This window comes from Engystomops pustulosus, chromosome 5 (assembly GCF_040894005.1).
Source record: "Engystomops pustulosus chromosome 5, aEngPut4.maternal, whole genome shotgun sequence".
In the NCBI taxonomy this organism is placed as follows: Eukaryota; Metazoa; Chordata; class Amphibia; order Anura; family Leptodactylidae; genus Engystomops; species Engystomops pustulosus.
The window spans coordinates 102,758,066-102,780,596 of record NC_092415.1 but is presented as its reverse complement, the minus strand read 5'-3'; the positions used below and the strand labels follow the sequence as shown (position 1 = coordinate 102,780,596).

The following is a 22,531-nucleotide window of genomic DNA, read 5'->3' as shown; positions in this document are numbered from 1 at the left end:
AGGGGATGGTCTCTGCAATTCAGGGAAAAGAAGTTTTTTACTTTTCGATTCCCTTTGTTGGCGAAGAGGTCTACTTCTGGACACCCCCACAATTTTGTTATCATGTGGAAAATTTTTTCGTTCAGAGCCCAATCTCCCTGGGAGATGAAATTTCGGCTCAGAAAGTCTGCCTGGACATTTTCTGTACCCCTTATATGTACTGCATTTAGGGATTTGAAGTGAACTTCTGCCAACTGAAAGATCTGGGAAGTAATTTGCATTAGGTGTAACCCTCTTGTGCCTCCCTGTTTGTTTATGTAGGCCACAGTAGTGGTGTTGTCTGACCTTACTAACACCCTCTGTTCCCGTAAGAGTGGAAGTGCTGCTTTTAGCCCTTTTAGTACTGCCAATAACTCTTTTGCATTGGAAGATAGGTCGTCTTCTTGTGGTTCCCAGTTGCCTTGAAAAGACTGATCTACTACTTGAGCCCCCCATCCCCAGGGGCTGGCATCTGTAGTAATTATTCCTTCCCAGTCTAACACCCATGGGAGACCTTGTGTTAAGTTTTGGGGAACTAACCACCAGTCTAGAGATTTTAGTACTATGTCGGGAATTCTTATTTTCTTGTCTAGGGATGTTGGACGCTTGTCCCATGTGATGAGGAGAAAATTTTGGAGTTCTCTTGTATGATACTGAGCCCAGGGGACCGCCTGAATGCTTGCCACTAAACAACCCAGAAGAGACATGGCCCCTCTGATGGAGATTTCGGGAGTGGAGATTAGGTCGGTTACTCCTTTTGTAATTTTCTCTTGCTTTTCTAGAGGAAGGAAAGTTTTTTGACACTGGGAATCCAGCAGCACCCCCAGGAAACTTTTTTGTGTTGACGGGGTTATACAAGACTTTTCTAGGTTTCTGACCCAACCCAAGAAATCTAGGATTTTGCATACCCTGTCTACCTGGTTCCTTACTGCATGTTCTGAGGCACCAACTAGTAGGAAATCGTCCAAGTACGGGATGAACAGACCTGGCTCTTTTCTTATAAAGGTTGCCATTTCTGAAATAACCTTTGTAAAAACCCTGGGTGCGATGGCTATGCCAAAGGGAAGTGCTCTGAATTGGAAATGCAAGATCCTTTGACCTACTTGAACCGCAAGTCTTAGGTACTTCTGGTATTCCGGATGAATTGGAATATGGTAATAAGCGTCTGCCAGGTCTATTGACGCCATGAAACATCCTGGGAATAGCAGATTTACCGCAGACTTTAAAGTTTCCATTTTGAAACTTGGGATCTGAAGATGTGAATTTAAACCCTTTAAGTTTATTATAGCTCTTAATGACCCGTTGGGTTTTTTCACCCAGAAAAGAGTTGAATAAAAACCTTGACCCTTTTCCCCCGACGGTACCTGACACAGTACCTTTTTGGAAAGAAGAGTAGCAATTTCTGACATCATTGCTAGTCCACCTTTTCCGGACGGGACTTTTGTAATTCTGAATCTCTGAGGAGGGAGAGTTGTAAAGTCCCAGGTTATCCCTTGTGAGATGGTACTTAGGATCCAGTTGCTGTCTGATATTGTTTTCCAGGCCGGGAGGAAAAAGGAAAGTCTTCCTCCTACCTGGGGCCTTATGTCATTGTGGATGGGAACGGGCCGGTTTGGACTGATTCCTAGACTGGTTAAATAAGAACCCTCTATTCCTCTGTGGTCTGAAGGAATTTGGTCTGGAGTCTTTCTCTCTCCTTTCAAACCTTGCCCTACGAAAGGACCGAAAGGATCTTGATTTATAAGGAACATAAGGGGAAGGGAATCCTTTCCTCTTATCCCCCGCTTTTTCTAGCAGATCATCCAGGACGGGACCGAATAGAAAATCTCCATTACAGGGTATATTACACAGTCTGCTCCTAGAGGCCAAATCACCCGACCAGTCTTTTAGCCAGAGGGCTCTTCTTGCAGAGTTCGATAGTGCCGCAGATCTTGCTGATAGTCTCAGACTATCAATCGAGGCGTCTGCTAAAAGAGCCGCTCCTTTCTGTATATTTGCAATAGAGGACTGCAGACTTTCTCTAGGGGCTTTATTTTGTATATCATTCCCCAATTGGCCTAACCACATCAATACTGCTCGGGCCGTGCACGCGGCTGCCACCGCTGGTTTGAACGCATTTGTCGAAGATTCCCAAGTTTTTTTAAGGTATCCATCCGCTTTCCTATCTAAAGGATCCTTTAGGGAACTAATATCTTCAAAGGGTAGGAAAGCCCCACGGCCCATTTTTATGATCGAAGCATCCACTTTAGGTGGAGGGCCCCAGGATGAAGTATTATCCAAATCAAAGGGGTATTTCCTTTTAATTGCTCTGGAAATAAAAGATTTCTTGTCAGGGTTTTCCCACTCCTTTGAAATTAATGTGGAAATAGTGTTATGAATGGGAAAAGTGCGTTTTTTCTTTTCCGCTAAACTTTCAAACATAATGTCCTGGACTGACTTTGGCTCTCTCTTTTCCTCAATGTCCATAGTGGCTCTAATCATTTTTAACAATTGATCAGTGTCCTCCATTAGGAATAAAGGACGCCCCGTCAGTTCCTCCTCAGAGAGTGAAGAGGTTGTTTCATCCTGAATAATACCCTCTTCTTCAGAGTTTGAAGGGTCTTCCGGGGCTGTTACAGTGGAAGGACCCGGAAGATTTTTATCCGGAATCATAGGTGCCGGATTAATCGTTTCTTTTACTGTCAATTGGACCTCTTCTCTAATTACCGAACGAAGGGTCTCCAGCCATGAGGAGGATTCCTCTGAGATAATCTTTCCAATACAGGAAGCACACGTAGTTTTTTCATAACCAGATGGCAACTTCCTACCGCACATCCTACATTCCCTGTGGTGTGTTTTCCTAGTGGCTTTCTTGGGAGTTTCTTCTCCCTAAAACCATTAAGAATCAGAACATTAGTGTGTGTAAGTAAAAATGCCCCATCGGGTAACTCACCACACCTTCATTACCGGAGTTGGGTTCTTCAGGGGTTCAGGGAGCTCACGCTTATCCGCCATTCTCCTGGCCTGAGCTGCAAAGCACCAAATGCTTACTCCTGCATGGCGCTTAAATGTGAAGACAATCCAGCCAGGCCACGCCCCCTTCCGGTTCCAGCTTTGCCGGCTCGTTCTTCTATTGCATATACACATATGCACAGAACGAGCCCGGCCAGCCCCACAAATACCCCGGTGGATATTTCACCGGTGTTTTTTTCTTCTCTTTTCCCCCCTGTCTTCACGCTGCCCACTCCGTTCCAGGCAGCGCCGATGCGACCCGGAAGTGAAGAGCAAGCACTTCCGGTCGCGCGCATCAGACCTCACAGCGAGGCGCAACACAGGAGGAGAAGGACCACGTGGAGCCAGCCTTCTCCAGAGAGACGCGACGCGCCCCCCGGTAAGTTAGAACTGCGGGCACCCGACGGAACCAACCAGAGGTTCCCTCAGCCCACGCTCAGGTCCCTTCCAGGGACAGGAAACCACTGAGGCAGAATAGGAGGAGCATGTTTTTATGCTCAGGTTTCCTGTCCCTGGGGGCGGATCCCTCTCTCTGGTTGGTGCCGTAGTGGTGAAGGGGAAAAAATCAAAGAAGTTCCCCAATTTATCCTCCTGCCCAGCTGTAGACCAGTTTGTGAAAGCTGTAACCCAGGAATTTTCCAAGCTGAGTCAACAGGTAAGCTATGACAACCTATCAAACATACAACGTCAGTGCATTAACGGGCTGAAAAATGATAAAACCATTGTCATAAAGCAATCAGACAAAGGGGGTAATGTTGTGATATGGCCACGAGAGATGTACGAGGCAGAGGCATATCGTCAACTTGATAACCCCCAATGTTATAAACGTCTAACCTTCAATCCAATGACAAAATTCATGAGTGAATTAAAGATTATACTTTCGCAGGCAGTCAAGAACAAAATCATCAGCCAAGATCTTTGTGAATGCCTACAGACATCAGACCCGGTTGTTCCAACCTTATATTTACTGCCCAAGGTCCACAAACATCCCAAGACCCCACCAGGACGTCCCATCATATCTGGAAATGGGAGCCTCACAGAAAAAGTGAGTAAGTTTGTGGACCATTATTTAAAGAAAATGGTAGAAACATTACCATCCTATACCCGTGACACAATGGATATTCTGCGTAAAATAGATGGACTCCACATCGAGGAAGATACATACTTAGTAACCTGCGATGTGGAGTCACTATATACATGCATCAGACATCACGATGGTCTCAAAGCAGTACAATTGTTTCTATCAATGGAAAATCTGACACAGGAATTTTGCTCCTTCATTTTAGAATTGTTGGAATTTATCCTATTCCACAATTTTTTCGTGTTCTGTGGGTCCTTCTACCTGCAGCTCCAGGGCACGGCGATGGGGGCGTCATGTGCGCCCTCATACGCCAATTTATTCCTGGGGCTGTGGGAGAGGGACCTACTGGACGGAGATCGGGGTGTCGTCATGGAGCGGGTCCTATTTTGGGCCCGTTACATAGACGACATCCTGATCATTTGGAAGGGCAATCTGATCGAATTGCAGCAATTTTTCGATGCCTTGAATAATAATGTTTATAACATCAAATTGACTTACACGGCAGACAAATTTTGTGTCTCCTTTCTGGATGTCACCATCAGAAGAGATGATAATGGATGTCTACAAACAAATGTATACAGAAAAGATACAGCTGTAAATTCATTACTCCATGCTACATCATCGCACCCCAGTCAAACGATTAGAGCCATACCTACCGGCCAATTCTTGCGAATTAGAAGAATTTGCTCTACAGAGAACGACTTCGAAGCTCAGGCAGCGGATCTGCGTGCCAGATTCCTACAACGGGGCTATAGCAACAAGTCACTCAAGCTAGCATACCAGCGAGCTAAGAAAACTCCACGCCAAGCACTGTTGACACCAAAACCCAAGAAGACAGTACCTGACCAGGTAAGATTTATTACTGGGTATCATTCTCAATGGCAGGAAATGCGTCGAGCATTGGAAAGATATTGGCCCATACTACAAGGCGACCCCATAGTCTCAAAATACATTACACCACACCCCTCTGTCACGGCACGGAGAGCCAAAAATTTGAGAGATCTATTAGTAAGGAGCCATTACACATCAGGTAGATCAGGAACCATCTTTGCGGCAGATAGACCCCCCCTGGGGATGTAAGCCATGTGGAAAATGTATTGCTTGCCCTAATGTGGAGCGAACCAACACGTTCACAGATTCCACAGGCACTAGAATTTACAACATCACTCAAAATATTACTTGTAGCACGAAGGCAGTAGTCTACTACGCAACCTGCCCATGTGATCTAATCTATATAGGCCTAACATCTCGCCCTCTAAAAACACGGATTAGAGAGCATATGCGAGACATCAGGGCTGGGGAAGACACAAATGTACTCCTGAATGGGAAACCGGTAGCACAACACTTCAGGGATAAACACCACTCTGATCCAAATGCCTTGAAAGTGCGGGGTATTGATAAAATTGATTTAGGTATTAGAGGTGGACCAATCCAACAACGTCTTGCACAGTGTGAAACACGCTGGATCTGGACTCTAAATACACTCAAACCAAAGGGCTTGAATGAAACACTAAGTTTCGCTCCTTACCTTTAGTAGATTGCTTCCGTTCCACTCAGTTCTACCCCAATATATCTCTGCATAATGTCAAATGCCCTCATTCACTGGCGTCATTTTTGCACCAGCTTTTAAAGTGTTTTTATTTCATGTTATCTTACTTCTTATTATTTTCCTTTTGTATTTTCAGAAACTGCAATATTTGCACTATATGGGTTCCCATCATTTCTCAGGAATGGTTTATTCATCTCTACAAAAATCCCCTTTTATTAAGTTGGACAAGAGTCGAATATCCCCTATAGGACCATTCAATCTGTTGGATTGGCGACTAAAACAAGCGCACTGTTACTTATTTAAGAAGCCCCAGTTAAAAGTTTCGGTATTATCATCTGATGTATCAAGCCAGATGCAATATGTGGTCTTAGGTCCCAAAATGTAACCATTAACAACAATATAATTATCAACAATATAATTATCATTTTAGCTACCACTCACGCTTTATCTCACGGTTTTTATCACACCCAACTCTTTCCTTCCCCTTCCTCACCTCTTTCCCTTCCCTTCACGTGTTTTATTCACTTTTTTCACTTTTCTCACTTGGTAGCAATTGCACCAATTAACATCAATAGAAATGGTAAATATATATAGAGACTCAAACATGAATTTTTCTTTCATTAAGTGGATATGAACTTATAGGTACCAATTAAATCATGGTTTATAATAATTTAATAATTTTTACAATATGTATATAATTGTTTATGAGTTTTGCTTATTAACTTTAGCAATTGATGTGTCAAAATGGAACTATTTACACAGCACTTTATAACAATTGATATTGCACTTTAAATGACTGTAATCCAGCAGTCACCCTTGTACACTGTTTATATGTTATTATTGTGATTCATATTTATATTCCTATGCACTTAGCACTTTCTCTTGATCAATTGCACTTTACATTGGTACTTATAATATATGTAGCGGACTAGCTACTAAATATGTGTCCTATATTGAATTTAACTTATTATACATTATTTAACTGTATCCAACTTTATTGGGTTATTGATTCTTTCTATATGCATTGATGTGGAATTTAACTTATTATACATTATTTAACTGTATCCAACTTTATTGGATTATTGATTCTTTCTATATGCATCGATGTTGCCAAAAAGATATATCCATTTCCATTACAATCACGCAGTGTGACTAAGCGCATGCGCCAGCCAAACGTTCCCGTTTAAAATTCTCTCCAACAACTCTGTGTTGTTCCCGGGCATCGCGATCTCGCGGGCGCGTGATCTCGCGGTCACGTGACGTATATCACGTGATGCGCGATCGCGTGGCGCGGCCTCGCGTGGTTCCGGTATCACCAGGGGAGGTACCATCTGACCCACGTGTACAATAGTGCAAGCTCCTATTGGCCGATAGATTATTTATCTTACGGCCCTCTAACGCTATGACGCCACCCCCAGACGAAGGCTCATCCCCGAGCCGAAACGCGCGTCGGGGTGAGCGGCTCAGTCCAGGCAGTGGAACATATTGCTACCATACTGGTAAGGACTTTTTTCATTACTGGGTAGGCTCCCACACCATTGGTATAGTACCGGGCACGGTAGACATTACCAGCCAGTACCTTAGTGGGTTCCCTTCCCCCCTTCTCGTTTTTGTTTACAGTCCGCCATGTTACATATATATTTTTTCCTCCACCGTCTTTGGTTCTGACCGCTATTTTCTCTGTGTCATCACCACACTGTATCCAATTTTGTTCACATGATCTGCCTTTTTATTGTTGTTGTTCAAAATAAAAGTATTTTAATCTTCAAATTTACATAATTTGTCTCGGTTACTCCTCTTTTCCCTCCGACTTTGCCTTGGGGGGATACTGTTAGGTTCTGTCAGAAGTCCCAGTAGACTTAGAGGTGCACGGATGCTGCAAAAGATCTTCTCCTGAAAGAGACTTACAGTTTGTTTTAATTTTTGGCATTTTTCTTGTGGCAAAAATGAACTCTGTTTCATTGAGTTCAGCATTACCCCTAGAAATGTCTTTGTTTTCTCTGGAAAGAAATTGGATTTCTCCTGGTTTATTACCCAGCCCAAATCCTGAAGGAGACGTAGAGATGTCTGTAGGTGACTTTTTAATTCTGCTTCTGTTCTGGCCACTAAGAGCAGGTCGTCTAAGTAGGGTACTATTACAATATTTCTCATTCTTAAGTAGGCTACTACTTCTACCATTACCTTGGTGAATATGCGTGGAGCTGATGAAATTCCAAACGGTAGTGCCCTGAACTGGAAATTAAGAATTTTCCCCTGTGGGGATTGAATCGCAAACCTCAGATATTTCTGATGGCTTTGGAAAATTGGGACGTGATAGTACGTGTCTTTGAGGTCCACTGTACATAGAAAATAATTTTGACTCCATCTTCAAATGTTTGGTTATTATAAATTTGTTCATTTTTTTTAGGTTTATAATTAAATGGTAAGTGCCGTTGGTTTTTTTTACTAAAAATAGAGGGGAGTAGAATCCTTTCCCTTCCTCTGTCTCCTGTACTTGGACAATCACATTCATTTGACACAGCTGCTGAATGTTGGCCCATAACTGGAAATTTTGAGTCTTGGTAAATCAGGGAGAAATTTGGAAGTTTTTTTTTTGGGGGGGGGGGGGATGGAGAAATTCTATCCTGTAACCTGATTGAATGATCTGCCGAACCCAGGGACTCGGGGAAATTTCCTCCCATTTTGTTACAAAATAAGAGAGCCTCCCCCGCCTGTAAGTCATTGTCTTTTTTGTTTTTGGTCTGGGTTACTTGCTCCGCCTTTTGCGTAGCTCCACCTGCCAGACTTCCCCTTGCCCCTAAATTGGGGTTTTATTTTCCCTAGAGGGGCGAAAGGAAAAAGAGGGTCTTTTGGGGGACGCAGCTCTTTCCAGGATAGAATCCAGTTCGCTACCAAAGACAAATTCTCCCTGGAATGGAATTCCACATAACATGGTTTTTGATTTAACATCACCGCCCCACTGTTTTACCCATAATGACCTACGGACTGAGTTGGTTAGGGCCGCTTCCTTAGCCGAGAATCTTAAAGCCTCAGCAGCATCGGCAAGGAATGCGGTAGCGGATTTTATGAGGGGCATAGATTCTATGATAGATTCTCTAGGGGTTTTATTTATTTATTATTTTCAAAAGGGCATCAGCTTTCCTATCTTGAGGGTCTTTAAGCTGTGCGATATCCTCAAAGGGAAGGTCAGTCTTTTTAACCACTTTGGTGACCTGAACATCTACTTTAGGTATAGAATCCCATAAGGCATTATCTTCAAATACTAGTCTATTGCAAAATTCTTTAGAGACTGATATTTTTTCTCTGGTGCCTTCCACTCCTCTAGAACTAGATCTTTTAATGTGTCTACCACTGGAAAGACGCGTTTCTTTTTATATTTTAGTCCTCCAAAGAGTTCAGACTGAACCGAGGATGGTTCAACCACATCCTCAATATCTAGAGTATTTTTTAATGCTTTTAATAAATTATCCAGATCCTCTGAGGAAAATAGATATTTTGCCTGATTTAGTTCTCTAGGTTGAGCTTCTTCAAGGTCATCCTCTATTTTTTCGCTAAAGGATCCTGAAGGAAAATCCGAATCCTCTTCAGAAGAGGATGTTTGAATATATTTAGCCTTTTTCTTAGGGGGTTCAGGTAAGTGGGCCGCAATAGATGAGGATACTTCCTCTTTAATTACTAATCTTAATTCATCTATTAAGGAAGATCTTTCTCTTTGAGGATTTTATTTAAGCAGTCTGGAATTAAGCTCTTTTTATAATCCTCTGCCATTTTTGAATTACACAGCCCACAACGTTTGGAAGGTTTTTTAGTTGGTTTCTCCCTCTCTCTTTGCTCCTTTTCTCTGGGTTCTTTCTGATCCTTACCCTGAGAAGGTACACATAATAACAGCAATTATTACATAGGTATGCTGAAAATGTAGCAGTGAGGTAGCCCAGGGCTTCTACTTACAGGTACCAGGACCTGGAACACGTTAATCGTTTCAACTGCCATGTGGAAGATGGAGACGCTGGAGCCAACTTGGTGTTGCTTGAGACCAACGCCATGTGCCTGAGGCTTGGCGGTTTTATGTCTTGGCTCCTCCCCACCACCTCCGGAGAGACCCGGAAGTGTTACCTGATTGGATGGCTGGGACTGCTGGGATCGCTGGACCGGAAGTTCATCGCGATGCACCGGAAGTTAGCGCCACGCTGAGACCTGATGCCGGAACACGCATCGGACGTCAGAACTGAATCCCTGCGGCGATTTTCTTTAAGAGGTACGTCCGTATGTTTCCAGTTTTCTCTTCTCCAGAGCAGAGGACAAGCTTTTTGGCCGCCGGCCCGGCAGGTAACTTTTCTGCCCCTGTACCCTATTCCTTTTTTCCCCCGCTGGACCCAGCATTAGTCGTGCGGGACCGCTGGATAGGTCCTAGCAGGAAAGAATACAGGGGACTGGGGCTGTTTAGGTCTTTTCCCAGCACTTAGAAAGTGTGGGAGCAGACTGGGTTCCTAAGAACCTTTACAATTTGTTCTCCTCAGAGAGGAATCTCTTGCGACTTGTATCCCCTAGGGACAGGAAGACACTGTGGGGTGCTAGGGAGGAGCCTTTTAAACTTTTGTGACTTCCTGTCCCTACAGGATATAAGGAGCAACCTCCAGGTGGGGGCCGTCATGGGAACGTGGTGGAAATATTTTTCTGCCAATGTAAGAATTAGTGTGGCTATAAACATAATAAACATAAGACCTGAATCCCTTGTACTGCCCTGCTTGTTGAGATATGCAATGGCTATAGTGTTGTCTGACATGACGGCCACTCCATGTCCTTGTAACAAAGGGAGAGCTTCTATCAGAGCTTTTAGGACCCCTAATAACTCTTAGCCTTTTGACCACAGACCATTCACCGTAATGTCCAAAGTGCCCTGAAAAACCTGTTCTTCTATGTGAGCCACCGATCCCCAAGGGCTGGCATCTGAAGTGATTAATCTGTCCTGACAGGGGTTCAAAGGAAGGCCCACCCTCAGATTTTCTCTGGTCAACCATCTAAGGAGCTTACTACCTCTGGGAGGAGAAGAACCTTTGCATCTAAAGATGACTGATCCCTGTCCCATTTCTCTAGAAGAAAATTTTGCAAGCTTCTTGAATGGAATTGAGTCCAAGGGACAGCTGGAATAGAGGCTGAAAACAGACCTAGAAGAGACCTGACCATTTAGAGAGATATTAAAGGTTTCTGTTTTACTTTTAACACTAAGGATTTTATTTTTTCTATTTTGTCTGTTGGAAGAAATGACCTCCGTTTCTGGGAATCTAACCATATTCCCAGAAAAGGCTTTCTTGTTGTAGGGACTATAGATTATTTTTCTATGTTTATCAACCATCCTAGTTTTTTGAGTATCTGGAGAACCCTGGACAGCTGACTGCATACTGCTTGATCTGAAGATCCTACCAATAGAAAATTGTCTAGGTATGTAATGAACAAAACTTGAGCCTCTCTTATGTGGGCTTCCATTTCTGACACTATTTTGGTAAAGACTCTTGGGGCAATAGCTATTCCGAAGGGTAGTGCCCTGTATTTCAAATGAAAGATCTTTGAGTCTACCTGTATGGCTACTCTCAAGTATCTTTGAAAATTCGGATGTATGGGAATGTGGTAGTATGCATCGGTCACGTCTACAGAAGCCATGAAACAACCGGGGAACAGCAGGTTCACGGTTGACTTCAGGGTCTCCAATTTGAATCGTGGTACAAAAAGGAATGAAAGGGATGAAAGGAATGAAAGGAAGAAAGAAATGAAAGGGTCTGTACTGACTGCTTACAGGGGGAAATGACTTCACTTTATCTCCTGCTTTCTCCAACAATTCTTCTAACACCTGACCAAACAATAACTTTCCATCACATGGGATTCCACAAAGTCTATATCTCCTGGCCAGTTTTTTAGCCAGAGGGCTCTTCTGGCTGAGTTAGACAAGGCAGATGAACGAGCCCCGAGTCTTAGCGCATCAATAGAAGAGTCTGCTAAAAAGGCGGCCCCTTTCTATACATTTGAAATAGACAAGGCTAAAGCTTCTCTAGGTATTTTATTCTGAATGTCGGTTTCTAGTTGGTTTAGCCAAAATAACAGAGTGGGCCACACATGCCACCGCAATGTTAGGTTTAAAAGCTGAAGTAGCCGAGTCCCATGATCTTTTAAGGAAACTTTCCATTTTCTTATCCATGGTATCACTAAGGGAACCCATATCCTCAAAAGGAAGAGATGATCTGTGAATAACTTTGGCTATAGATGTATCCACCTTAGGAGCAGAACCCCGTGTACCGGAAACAATCTGAGTCAAAAGGGTATTTCCTTTTGACAGATCTGGGGATGTATGATTTTTTTTGTCTGGTGACTGCCATTCCTTCCTTGGTTAAGAATCGACACCTCTTTGGCCCTTTGAACCCCTTCTCTAACCACATTTCTTAATGACTCCATCCAAATGGAAGACTCTTCTGTTAAGATCTTTCCAGTACAACTATTACAAGTGGCTTTATCATAATTCGTAGGAAGTTTATGACCACAGATCCTGCATTCCCTTTGATGCATCGCCTTCTTAGGCCCCTCTTCTCCCTAAAATATGTAATATTAAAAAAAAAAAGTGTCTATCTATCTATGTCTATCTCATCTCTATCTCTCTATATATACACACACATCACTGCCCTGCAGTATTTTTACCAGGCTGGAGTCCAGGGTGTTTCAGCAAGGTCATGTTTGTCTGCCATATCGTACAGCTGATCTCAGAACAGCATGTTGCAGTGCACTCTTCCTGTTTAAATCTCCCTACATAGGGACAACTCAGGGGGGGGGGGGGGCTAATGAACCCTGAGCTCCCCCTGGATTTCATTTTACCCCGCGCTCCTCTCCATACTCCGGAGTGAAGGTACGTGTCACTTCCGGCGCCTGACCTAATCCGTCCGCCGGCTCCATGGAAACCACCGCTGCGACGGGCCCAATCCCCACACTGGAGGACTACATTGACGGCGTCCCATACTACTGAAGAAAACAGGGTTAGTGGAACACCACAGGGGCACTTTCACCACGGCGTGCCCAGGTCTCCTTCCAAGGACAGGAAACAAAAACTGAGGAGGAGTAGGAGGAGCCTCTTTTTATGCTCAGGTTCCATGTCCTTGGAGGGCGGATCCCAATCTCTCTGGTGGTGCCGTCATGATGAAGGGGAAACACAATCTTTGTTGATAATGGATCAGGACGCAGAATATCTATACCTTCTATTTCATGTGTTCATACAACAAAGGTGTCCCATTGCATGATGTAAACAGTAGGATTTGTTGCTAGGTTCCTCTCCTCCCACCTGATTGGCTGCTGAGACTGTTCAGGGTGTCTTCCCTGTTATATGGACAGTGACATCACTGTACAACTACCTGTAGGTATTCTCATCAAGGGAAGAGGAGGGAGGGAAGCAGTACTGCTCTATCTGGCCTCCCATAAACTTCAATGGCCTATGCTGAACATACAACTCACTCAGATGTAGTTAACTGCATCTTTCCATCATGTCTTTTGTGTATTTAAATAACATTAAATAGTTAAAGTCAGACATGTCACATCATTAAACAAAGAGAAAAAATGAAAATACAGGTATTCAGTACAAAACAGAAATTTAGGAAAATGGGGGAGATAAGGCACAGGAAAAGGGAGAGGAAGGCCTGCAGGAATCTACAGAAAATCACAACAGGCTCTGCACAGATCCTCATTTGTTGCCATGTTTCTTGAAACAGAGTTTCTTTGTCATTAACTAGACAATACAATCGATCATTCAACATGATCCACATCAATTTGGCTTGAACCAACTCCAGCGGGGCAGTAGACTCTTTTTCTATGAGGTCTCATGAAGTAAGTGTTCTCCTTATGGAGAGTTTGCATTATCTTATAGGCGTGTGAAGACTTATAGCCATAGATGCTCCAATAAGGGATTCTGGGAAATATGCAAATTTATTTCCAAGGTGGAAAGTGGAAAATAATGCCTCCTTCGGTTACCATGAAAGGCAGCCTCCTCAACACCAAGCATGACTTACAAGAAGCCTAATAACATGATGTAGGATTAAGCCAAACCAGTATATCTATTCCAGAAGGTACAACTCCACAACCAGTTCCCTATACTGTACTGAAGAGACCAAACCAGGTTGAAACAGTGCCGTCTACAGTTGGGAGTCTGTTCCTTCTGGAATAGATATACTGGGGCGGCACGGTGGCTGAGCGGGTAGTACTTCTGCCTTGCAGCACTGGGGTCCTGGGTTCGAATCCCACCCAGGCAAAGAGTTTGTATGTTCTCTCCGCGTTTGCGTGGGTTTCCTCTGGGTACTCCGGTTTCCTCCCACACTCCAAAACATACTGTTAGGTTGTTTAGATTGTGAGCCCCATGGGGACAGGGACAAATTTGTCATGCTTGTGCAGCGTTGCGTAATCTGTGTGCGCTATATAAATAAAGAATTATTATTATTACTGGTTTGGATTAATCCCACATTATGTTATTAGACTTCTTGTAGGTCAAGGTTGGAAAATAAGGCATTGTTTTCCATTTCCTACCTTGGAAAACATATTTCCATATTCCATATTCACTTAGGTCCCTTTCCGAAGCAGGTTTATAACTCAGTTTGCCAAAAATATCATTAATATATACATCTCGTCTGGACCTTGTGCAAACAAAGACCTTCAAACATTATATAAAGCATAAGATTAGGATAGCTATCCTTAAGGTTTTTAAGGAAGTGGTGTATCTGGTGTAAAAGAAATATCTCGCCATCACGCATTGCATAGTTAGTCTTGAAGAAGTCAGCAGATTGCACGCCCAGGTAGACACAAAAGTCTCCTATACAATATAGGTGACTTCTTGACATGCGCTGTACTATTACATCAAGCTTCTGGCAACAACTCACCCCCATGACAATTATCGGATGGATCTAATCCTTCTATGTCTGCCCTGGGGTGTGACGAGTGCCCTGGTGTTGCATAAGGCCCCCAGAAGTCAGAGCCTCCCTCTGGACGCATGATCAGGCAGGTACACTACACACTGCATTACGACAAACAAAACAAAACAAAAAGTTTGTATTGCAGTGTATGAATTTGAAAATAAGCATCAGAGGATCAATTGATCAAGCCAAACTGTGGGGGGAAAACAAAGGGAAAACACACCTGCCAAAAAAGTTTCCATAAAATCCCTTTGTGTGCCCCAGAATGATCCCTTTGAAAAGAACAATGGGGGTCATTTACTAAGGGCCCGATTCGCGGTTTCCCGGCGCGTTACCCTAATATTTCCGATTTGCGCCGATTGTACCTGAATTGCCCCTGGATTTTGGCGCACGCGATCGGATTGTGGCGCATCGGCTCCGGCATGCAAGCGACGGAAATCGGGGGGGGGGGGGGGGGCAGGGGGTGGCCGAACGAAAACCCGACGTATTCAGAAAAACTGCCGCATTTAAGAACGGAAAATGTGTCGCTCGTGACGCGCTTACCTTCACTCAGCCTGAGCCGGTGAACTCCAGCGTGTTCAGATGCTTTTCAGCGCAGCACGCCACCTGGTGGACGGCGGAGGAACTACCTTATTACATTCCGGCCGGACCCGAATCCAGCGCAGAGAACGCGCCGCTGGATCGTGAATGGACTGGGTAAGTAATTCTGCCCCAATATGTCACACAAACCAGCATGTCATGCCTGTGAAAATATGGCAATGCTAAAACAAATGAAATTTTCTCTATCATAGTTCTTATTCTGTAAAATTGACCCAGTGAATAAAGATAACATATTATTTTCACAGTGAAATGAACATCCGCCCCCCAAAAAATGATAAAACTCCAAAACAAGAATTGATTATTTTCTTTTTCTCCACCAGCAAACCGGGAATAAATTCTCAAATAAGCTGAAGATGCCCCATAATGAAGTACTTGTAAATGGCATCTCATCCTGCAAAGAATAAGCCCTCATGTGCTGAAATTGCCTAAAGAATAAAGATTTTATAGCCTGTACATTGCGACAATGTAGATCTATTCTGTATGGTACGGCTTCCCATGAATGCCCTGTCATGTGCCCATGCAGCAGTTTACCACCACATATTTGGTATTGGCTTACTTGGATGAAATTGGGTAACACATTTTGCAGAGCATTTCTACATTTTATCCTTATACAGTCATTAAGACAAAAATGAAAATTTCAACATTGGACTTCTATATTGTTTTGACTCATGTGAAACATTTAAAAAAAGTTAAACTTTATAAAAGTTGATTTACATACTTTAAGGGTTGTTTAGGTATTTAGATTTTTTTTTCATAAATACATGCAAAACATATCACCCAAAATGTTTCACCTAAAATGAAGGTGCATTTGTCGTGAGAAAACAAACAAACAATCACAAAATCATCTAAAAATTTTAAAGTGTTCCAAAGTTATAACCATATAAAGTGTCAAATTTGATAAAAAAAAAAAAAAAGGTCAGGAAGGTGCAAAAGAGTTGTTAAAGAGAGTAGAGAGTGTAACAAAAAGAACATTCCGAAAAGTAGTGTACCTGATGAGCCTTTTTCAGGTCTTGAAATCACTTTGTCGGTCTTTTCAATATCGTTTGGTTTTTCATCTGTATAAATGTCTTGATCACTGTTCAGAGAATGAAACATTAATAAGCAAAAATCATGCACATATCTCATTTCATCATGTTGGGTGCATTTCATGCCATCATTTTTTTTTTGATGCTTTAAATTTTTTTCCATGCTAAAACAAATCTACTACTGACAATTGTTACACAAGTTATGCTAACCTCCTATCTGCACAGGGTATGTCGAGAGAACCTTCCATAAAATATTTTGGCTTTAGTTTACAGTAGTCTATGGCCATAAGGCTCTGTAAAAGAAAACAGCTAAATGTGCGATGTACAGTGATTACAGGTAAAGAGGACATCTGAATGCATAAAGAGTTACAAGTCCTCCCCATATCACCTAAAATTAGCAGCCAGGGGGGCACTGTACCTTAACCCCTTAACGACTTGGCCATTTTTAGTTTTTTCACTTCCATTTTTCACTCCCCACCTTCAAAAATCTATAACTTTTTTATTTTTCCACATAAAGAGCTCTGTTATGGCTTATTTTCTGCGTAACAAATTGCACTTCGTAGTGGCGGTATTTAATATTCCATGGCGCGTACTGGGAAGCGGGAAAAAAATTCCAAATGCAGTGAAAATGGTGAAAAAACACATTTGTGACGTTTTCTTGTGGGGTTGGATTTTACAGCTTTCACTTTGTGCCCCAAATGACAGGTCTATTTTATTCTTTGGGTTGCTACGATCACAGGGATACCACATTTGTACAGGTTTTATAATGTTTTCATACATTTAAAAAAATTAAAACCTCCTGTACAAAAATTTTTTTTTGATTTTGCCATCTTCTGGCGCTAATAACTTTTTCATACTTTGGTGTACAGAGCTGTGGGTGGTGTCATTTTTTGCGATTTTTGATGGCGTTTTCATTGCTATCATTGTTAGGACTGTACGACCTTTTGATCACTTTTTATTAATTTTTTTATATTTTCCAAAATGGCAAAAAAATGTCATTTTTGACTTTGGACGCTATTTTCCGTTACGGGGTTAAACGCAGTGAAAAACCGTTATTATATTTTGATAGATTGGACATTTTCGGACGCGGCGGTACCTAATGTGTTTATGATTTTTACTGTTTATTAATATTAATATCAGTTCTAGGGAAAGGGGGGCGATTTGAATTTTTAGGTTTTTTTTAATATAATTTTTTTTTTTAAACTTTTGTTTACTTTTACTTTAACTATTTTTCAGACTCCCTAGGGTACTTTAACCCTAGGTTGTCTGATCGATCCTACCATATACTGCCATACTGCAATATGGCAGTATATGGGGATTTTACTCCTTATTCATTACAATGTGCTGATAGCACATTGTAATGAATGGGTTAAAACGAGACAGCATCGGGCCTTCGTGAGACCCGATGCTGTCATGGCAACGGATCACCGCTCCCCGTGACGTCATCGGGGAGCGGCGATCCACGGCAAGATGGCGGCGCCCATGCGGCGCCATCTTTTTGAAGCCTCCGGCAGCATTGTCGGCGGCGATCGCCGTGAAAGCACCCGCGATCGGTGCTAGCACCGATCGCGGGTGTTACCGGTAAGCCTTTGCTGCAATATGCAGCAAAGACTTACCGGCTATGGAGAGGGCTCGGCCCGCGAGCCCTCTCCATGCACCGGGACCCGGCGCGCGCCGTACTAGTATCGGGAAGGGGTTAATTACAGCCATTCTTCTGATATGTAAATTAGCTTTTGTGACTCATGTCTGGTGTTTGTGACTCCTCTCAGGCCGCCAGTAAACCACTCCCCATTATTGTGCCTTGTGTTACATTCATGACATGTGACCAGTGACATGAATGCAGGTCCTTTAGCCTTCTAAGAATAGCAAACTGTACACCATGTATGTGATTACATGAAATTACAGCAGCCTCCATGGAGGATGGAGAGGGGTAGAAGTCTATGGAGGCAGCTGTAACTTCATGTGGTAAGATATATGCATGGGGAACAGTTTGCTATTATTAAGAGGCTAAAGTACCTGAGATGATGTCACTCTGGTCACATGACATGAACCAGTATGGAGGCATAAGGCATGGGGAGGATTAGATGGGAGGGGCCAGCCTAACAGGACACGCCCCCCTCTGATGCCAGGGATTATAAAATAAAAGGAGATTTATGTGAATGTAAGAGAAACTATTTTAAGCTAAAAGAAGGGTGTCAGTCAGTGAATAGATCTCTATAGGAACCGGTCACTTCTGTATATGTGCAAATGTGGTGACAGGTTCTCTTTAACAGAAGCAAGGGCAGTGATAAGTTTTGTGCTTAAATTTGGCAAAAAATAGCTCCGCAAGTGAAACTGTTAGCAAACATTGCAAAAATCTATTTTAACGCTTACAGGATTCAGCCCTTTTTTGTTTTTTACTCCCCTTATTCCAAAAGCGTTCACTCCGTATTTTTACGTTTACAGAGATGTATGAGGGTTTGGTATCTGTGTGATGAATTGTTGTTATTTGTGGCTCCATTTAATATTCCATGAAATGTACAGGATAGTTGTAAAAAAATTTCAAGTGCGGTGAAATTGATAAAACACAATTGTGTTCTTGTGGGTTTATACTGCATTTCTAATGGCGCTTCCGTTTTATGCTTTGGGTCCATACGATCACAGGGATACAAAATTTATAAAGGTTTTAGCAGATTTAAAAAAAATAAAATCTTTTGTACAAAAAAAAAAATATTTGCCATTATGCGGCCAATAACTCTTTCACACTTCGGTGTATGGACATATGCAAGGTTTCATTTTTTTGCTGTACATACTGGGGTTTTCATTTATATCAATTTGGGACCTGCACGCCTCCGGCGTGAATGTGAAAGGGGAATTACTCAGGAACTGAATGGATAACCATGTGGCATGGGTAAAGTTCATTTTAGAATTCACAGCAGCCACATTTCAACATAGGCACGACCTTCTTTTTTGGTCCATTGTTGGCTGTAAAAACAGCCAAGAGAAAAAAAAAAAAAAAAGGAAAGACCGTGTATGGCAATGTGAATAACTCTTTACTGTCAATCAATCGCTTTTGCAGTACTGCAGGAGAACCAAACCAAAATTTGGAACAAATTGTCTAATAAAATGACAAGACTAGATCAATACTAACGTGTCCACAGATGATTCGATTTGCACTTCACTTATTTGAGGTTCTTTCATTCTGCCTTGTGATGTAGGATTAGTTTTTGGCAGATCAGATGGCGAATTATCAAGTTCATTTTTCCCAGGTTCGCCCGTTTCCTCACATAATGTTGGGGATGCTTCTAGGACATTTTCTTGTTGCTTTTTCTCATTAATTGTAACATCTTCTCTTACGGTGTTAGCTCTAGGAAGAAAAACAGATGTATTTATGTAATATATTAGGAATATGTTCAAACCCACTAGAATGTTATGTATTATTCTTATAGTTGGGTGTATTGACATCCACATGATGCAAGTACTTATTGCTGATCCTTAGACCCAACTGCATGTATTTAACCCTTTAATAATTTTTGTTGTGTTATTGGACAGTTTTGACATTTACACACAAAACCGAAATGACAGCACAGAGAATTGTAAGCACTAATAAACCATATATTTTCTAATAGGAGACACTTGCCCCATTTTCAAAATTACATTATGGACTTTATAGACATGTTCCCCAAATGGAAAATAATTAGCTCCACACCTCCTAAATGTAAAAGATGAGCAACTACATTCAAGCAACTTTGCTGCAGACAGTGATAAAAAACAAAAATTACTTGTTCATTCAGAATATCCACTAAAATATGTACAGACATATGTAAAGACTATTTATATAAAGAAAGTGTACTTTCCTTAACACAGTAATATGTGATGAATTTAATCACCTAAGTATGCAGCAAAAAGAATGAAATCCATGGAGTGCCAAACAATTTTTGCAGATATAATTGTACTCTCCATACACAATGGTAACCAAAACTCTCAATACAGGCAGTCTCCGGATTATGTACAAGATAGGGTCCATAGCTAGGTTCTTAATTAGAATTTGTATGTAAGTCGAAATGGTATATTTTATAATTGTAGTTCTAGACAAATTTTTTTTGCCCCACTGACAATTGGAGTTTCAAATTTTTTGCTGTAATGGGACAAAGGACTATCAATAAAGCTTCATTACAAACACTTTACAACTGATTATTGCAATCGAGGACTATAGTAAAGCATTCAGAGAGCTTCACCAGAGTTCGTAGGGGGCAGAGGGGTCCGTCTGTAACTAGGGGTCGTCTGTAAGTCAGGTGTCCTTAAGTAGGGGACCACCCGTATATGACAACATATGACAAATATAAACAAGTGGGCTCTCTGATTGTTCTGGGTATGAGAGGGTTAATAACATGAACACTAGTTCTTAGTTGCTTTCCAAAATATAAAGTCAACATTTACTTTATATGCGAAAGCTCCTCTGTGCCCTCTTCTAGCTACTCCTTACATCCTGCTGTCTAAGGAGCTGGAGAGGGGCCCATTTCAGAAGGGGCTATAAGTTTGGATCCCTGGCACCTAGATTGCAGGGATTTTTTTTCCTCTAAAGGAGGAGAATCTTCTCTTTCATATGAATCTGTGATTGTTTTAAAAGTAACAGTGTTTCCCAGGCACCTAGAAGCTCATGAACGATTGACATGAAGGAGGAGATTTTCCTCTTTCAGAGGACAAAACCCTGAGATTCTAGGTTCCAGGAATCCAAAGTTATGGCTCTCCTAGAATCCAGGATCTATCTCATACACCCTTTGTGCTAGATATGTCACTCTGTCAGGACGTATGAGAAACATCCTTGGCAGGAAAAGTGTTAATGCCTGTGTTTGTATGTGTGTGGATCTTATATGGAATAATATTATCAGTACATTTCAGTTTACCTTAAAATAACTTAAATTCATCTGCATATTTAAATAATTTTTCAGTTTTTTTCAGTAACTAAAGAAATAATGAGGGAAAAAAAGCGTGAGAAAAAAATTTAAGCAACCTTTAAAGTAATATATTTCTCAAATAATTGTTTTAATATTTTATTGTAAGTCACTTTATGTAGTGTGCTGAAATTTATACAGCCTGAAGCTGCAGTGAATATATATTCTCTCTTCACTGACAGAAAGAGTTCTGAATGGAATGAGAGAATACATATCCTTTGATTAGATCCTCTCTATTGTTACTATCCTTTCACTTGTGAAGGATAGTAACAAAGTAATCAAAAAGGAAAGTATATTGATGTGCCTTTAGAATAAAAGTCAGAAGCTATCAGTGATCCTGGGATTTAGGATCACTGATAATAAATTTGCCTCATCTTGACCAAAAGGTTTTATGTCCAGAGGTTACAGGCCAGCATTGTATATTGTACTTCTTTGCTGACAGGAGACCGGTATTGCAATGTGCTAGCAATACAGAAGTGCATGACAGCTGCCTAAAATAAACAGCTTCTTTTCCAGATGTGTGCACCTAGACTAGAAGCTAATAGTTACAGTCAACCCCCCCCCCTCCCTGAAGAAGCAATTCCACAATGAGGAGGAAAAAGGGGACTGTATATAAGCATAGCTCTGCAAACTGTCACAATGAAATCTGACACATTTTACAAACAGTTAAAGACTTTTTTGGAAAAAAAAAAAAACAAGAAAATCTCAGCATACCCAACAGTTACTTCAGGCATAGGCTCCTCGATATTTTTAGCCAATGTTACATCATCTGGTTTCAGATCTTTTTCAATGCTTTCCTCTCCTGATAAATTTTTTATTGTCTCATCCGGTTCAAGCGCCATTTTTCTAGTCAGTTCTGTGGCAATTTCTTCAGTATTCGAAAAGTTCTGAGGCTTTTCTCTTAAATGACATGGGGAAAAAAAAAAAAAGAGAGAAAGCCATGAATACAACAATAACTAATTTGCAGGATTGCCGGCAGGGTTTCTATTTTCTGGGACCCATTAGCCATTGTAGTTTTAGTACAGAGTAGAGAGTACTCCAAAATATGATGTTATCCATGAGGGAAGCTGGATGCGTCCTTTTGGCAACAATATGGAGCTTCCATTGAGGAGACCTTGGGACAGCCAGGCCACCCTCTAGTGTACATCTCGGGGGACACCCAGGCCGCCCTCTAGTGGACATCTCGGGGGACACCCAGGCCGCCCTCCAGTGGACATCTCGGGGGACAGCCAGGCTGCCCTCCAGTGGACATCTCGGGGGACAGCCAGGCTGCTCTCTAGTGTAAAGCTCCAGGCTCAGTCAGTCCACCCTCTAGTGCAGTGGTGGCAAACCTATGGCACTCAGAGCCCTTTCTGTGGGTACCCAGGCCCTCACCCCAACACAGAGTTTGCCAGATAGGA

General features: G+C 42.0%; 1 protein-coding gene across 6 annotated transcripts in view; it reads right to left on the bottom strand.

The window, feature by feature from the left end:
- OTULIN (OTU deubiquitinase with linear linkage specificity) overlaps positions 1–22,531 on the bottom strand; it is a 70,479-nt gene that overhangs the window by 24,361 nt on the left and 23,587 nt on the right. For all 6 annotated transcript variants that reach the window (XM_072152762.1, XM_072152763.1, XM_072152761.1 and 3 more), the window contains 3 exons: positions 21,846–22,031; positions 19,328–19,543; positions 16,162–16,247 (listed from right to left, as the gene is read on the bottom strand). In XM_072152762.1, coding sequence (XP_072008863.1) covers positions 16,162–16,247; positions 19,328–19,543; positions 21,846–22,031 — 488 coding nt within the window. The remainder of the gene's footprint in view (positions 1–16,161; positions 16,248–19,327; positions 19,544–21,845; positions 22,032–22,531) is intronic.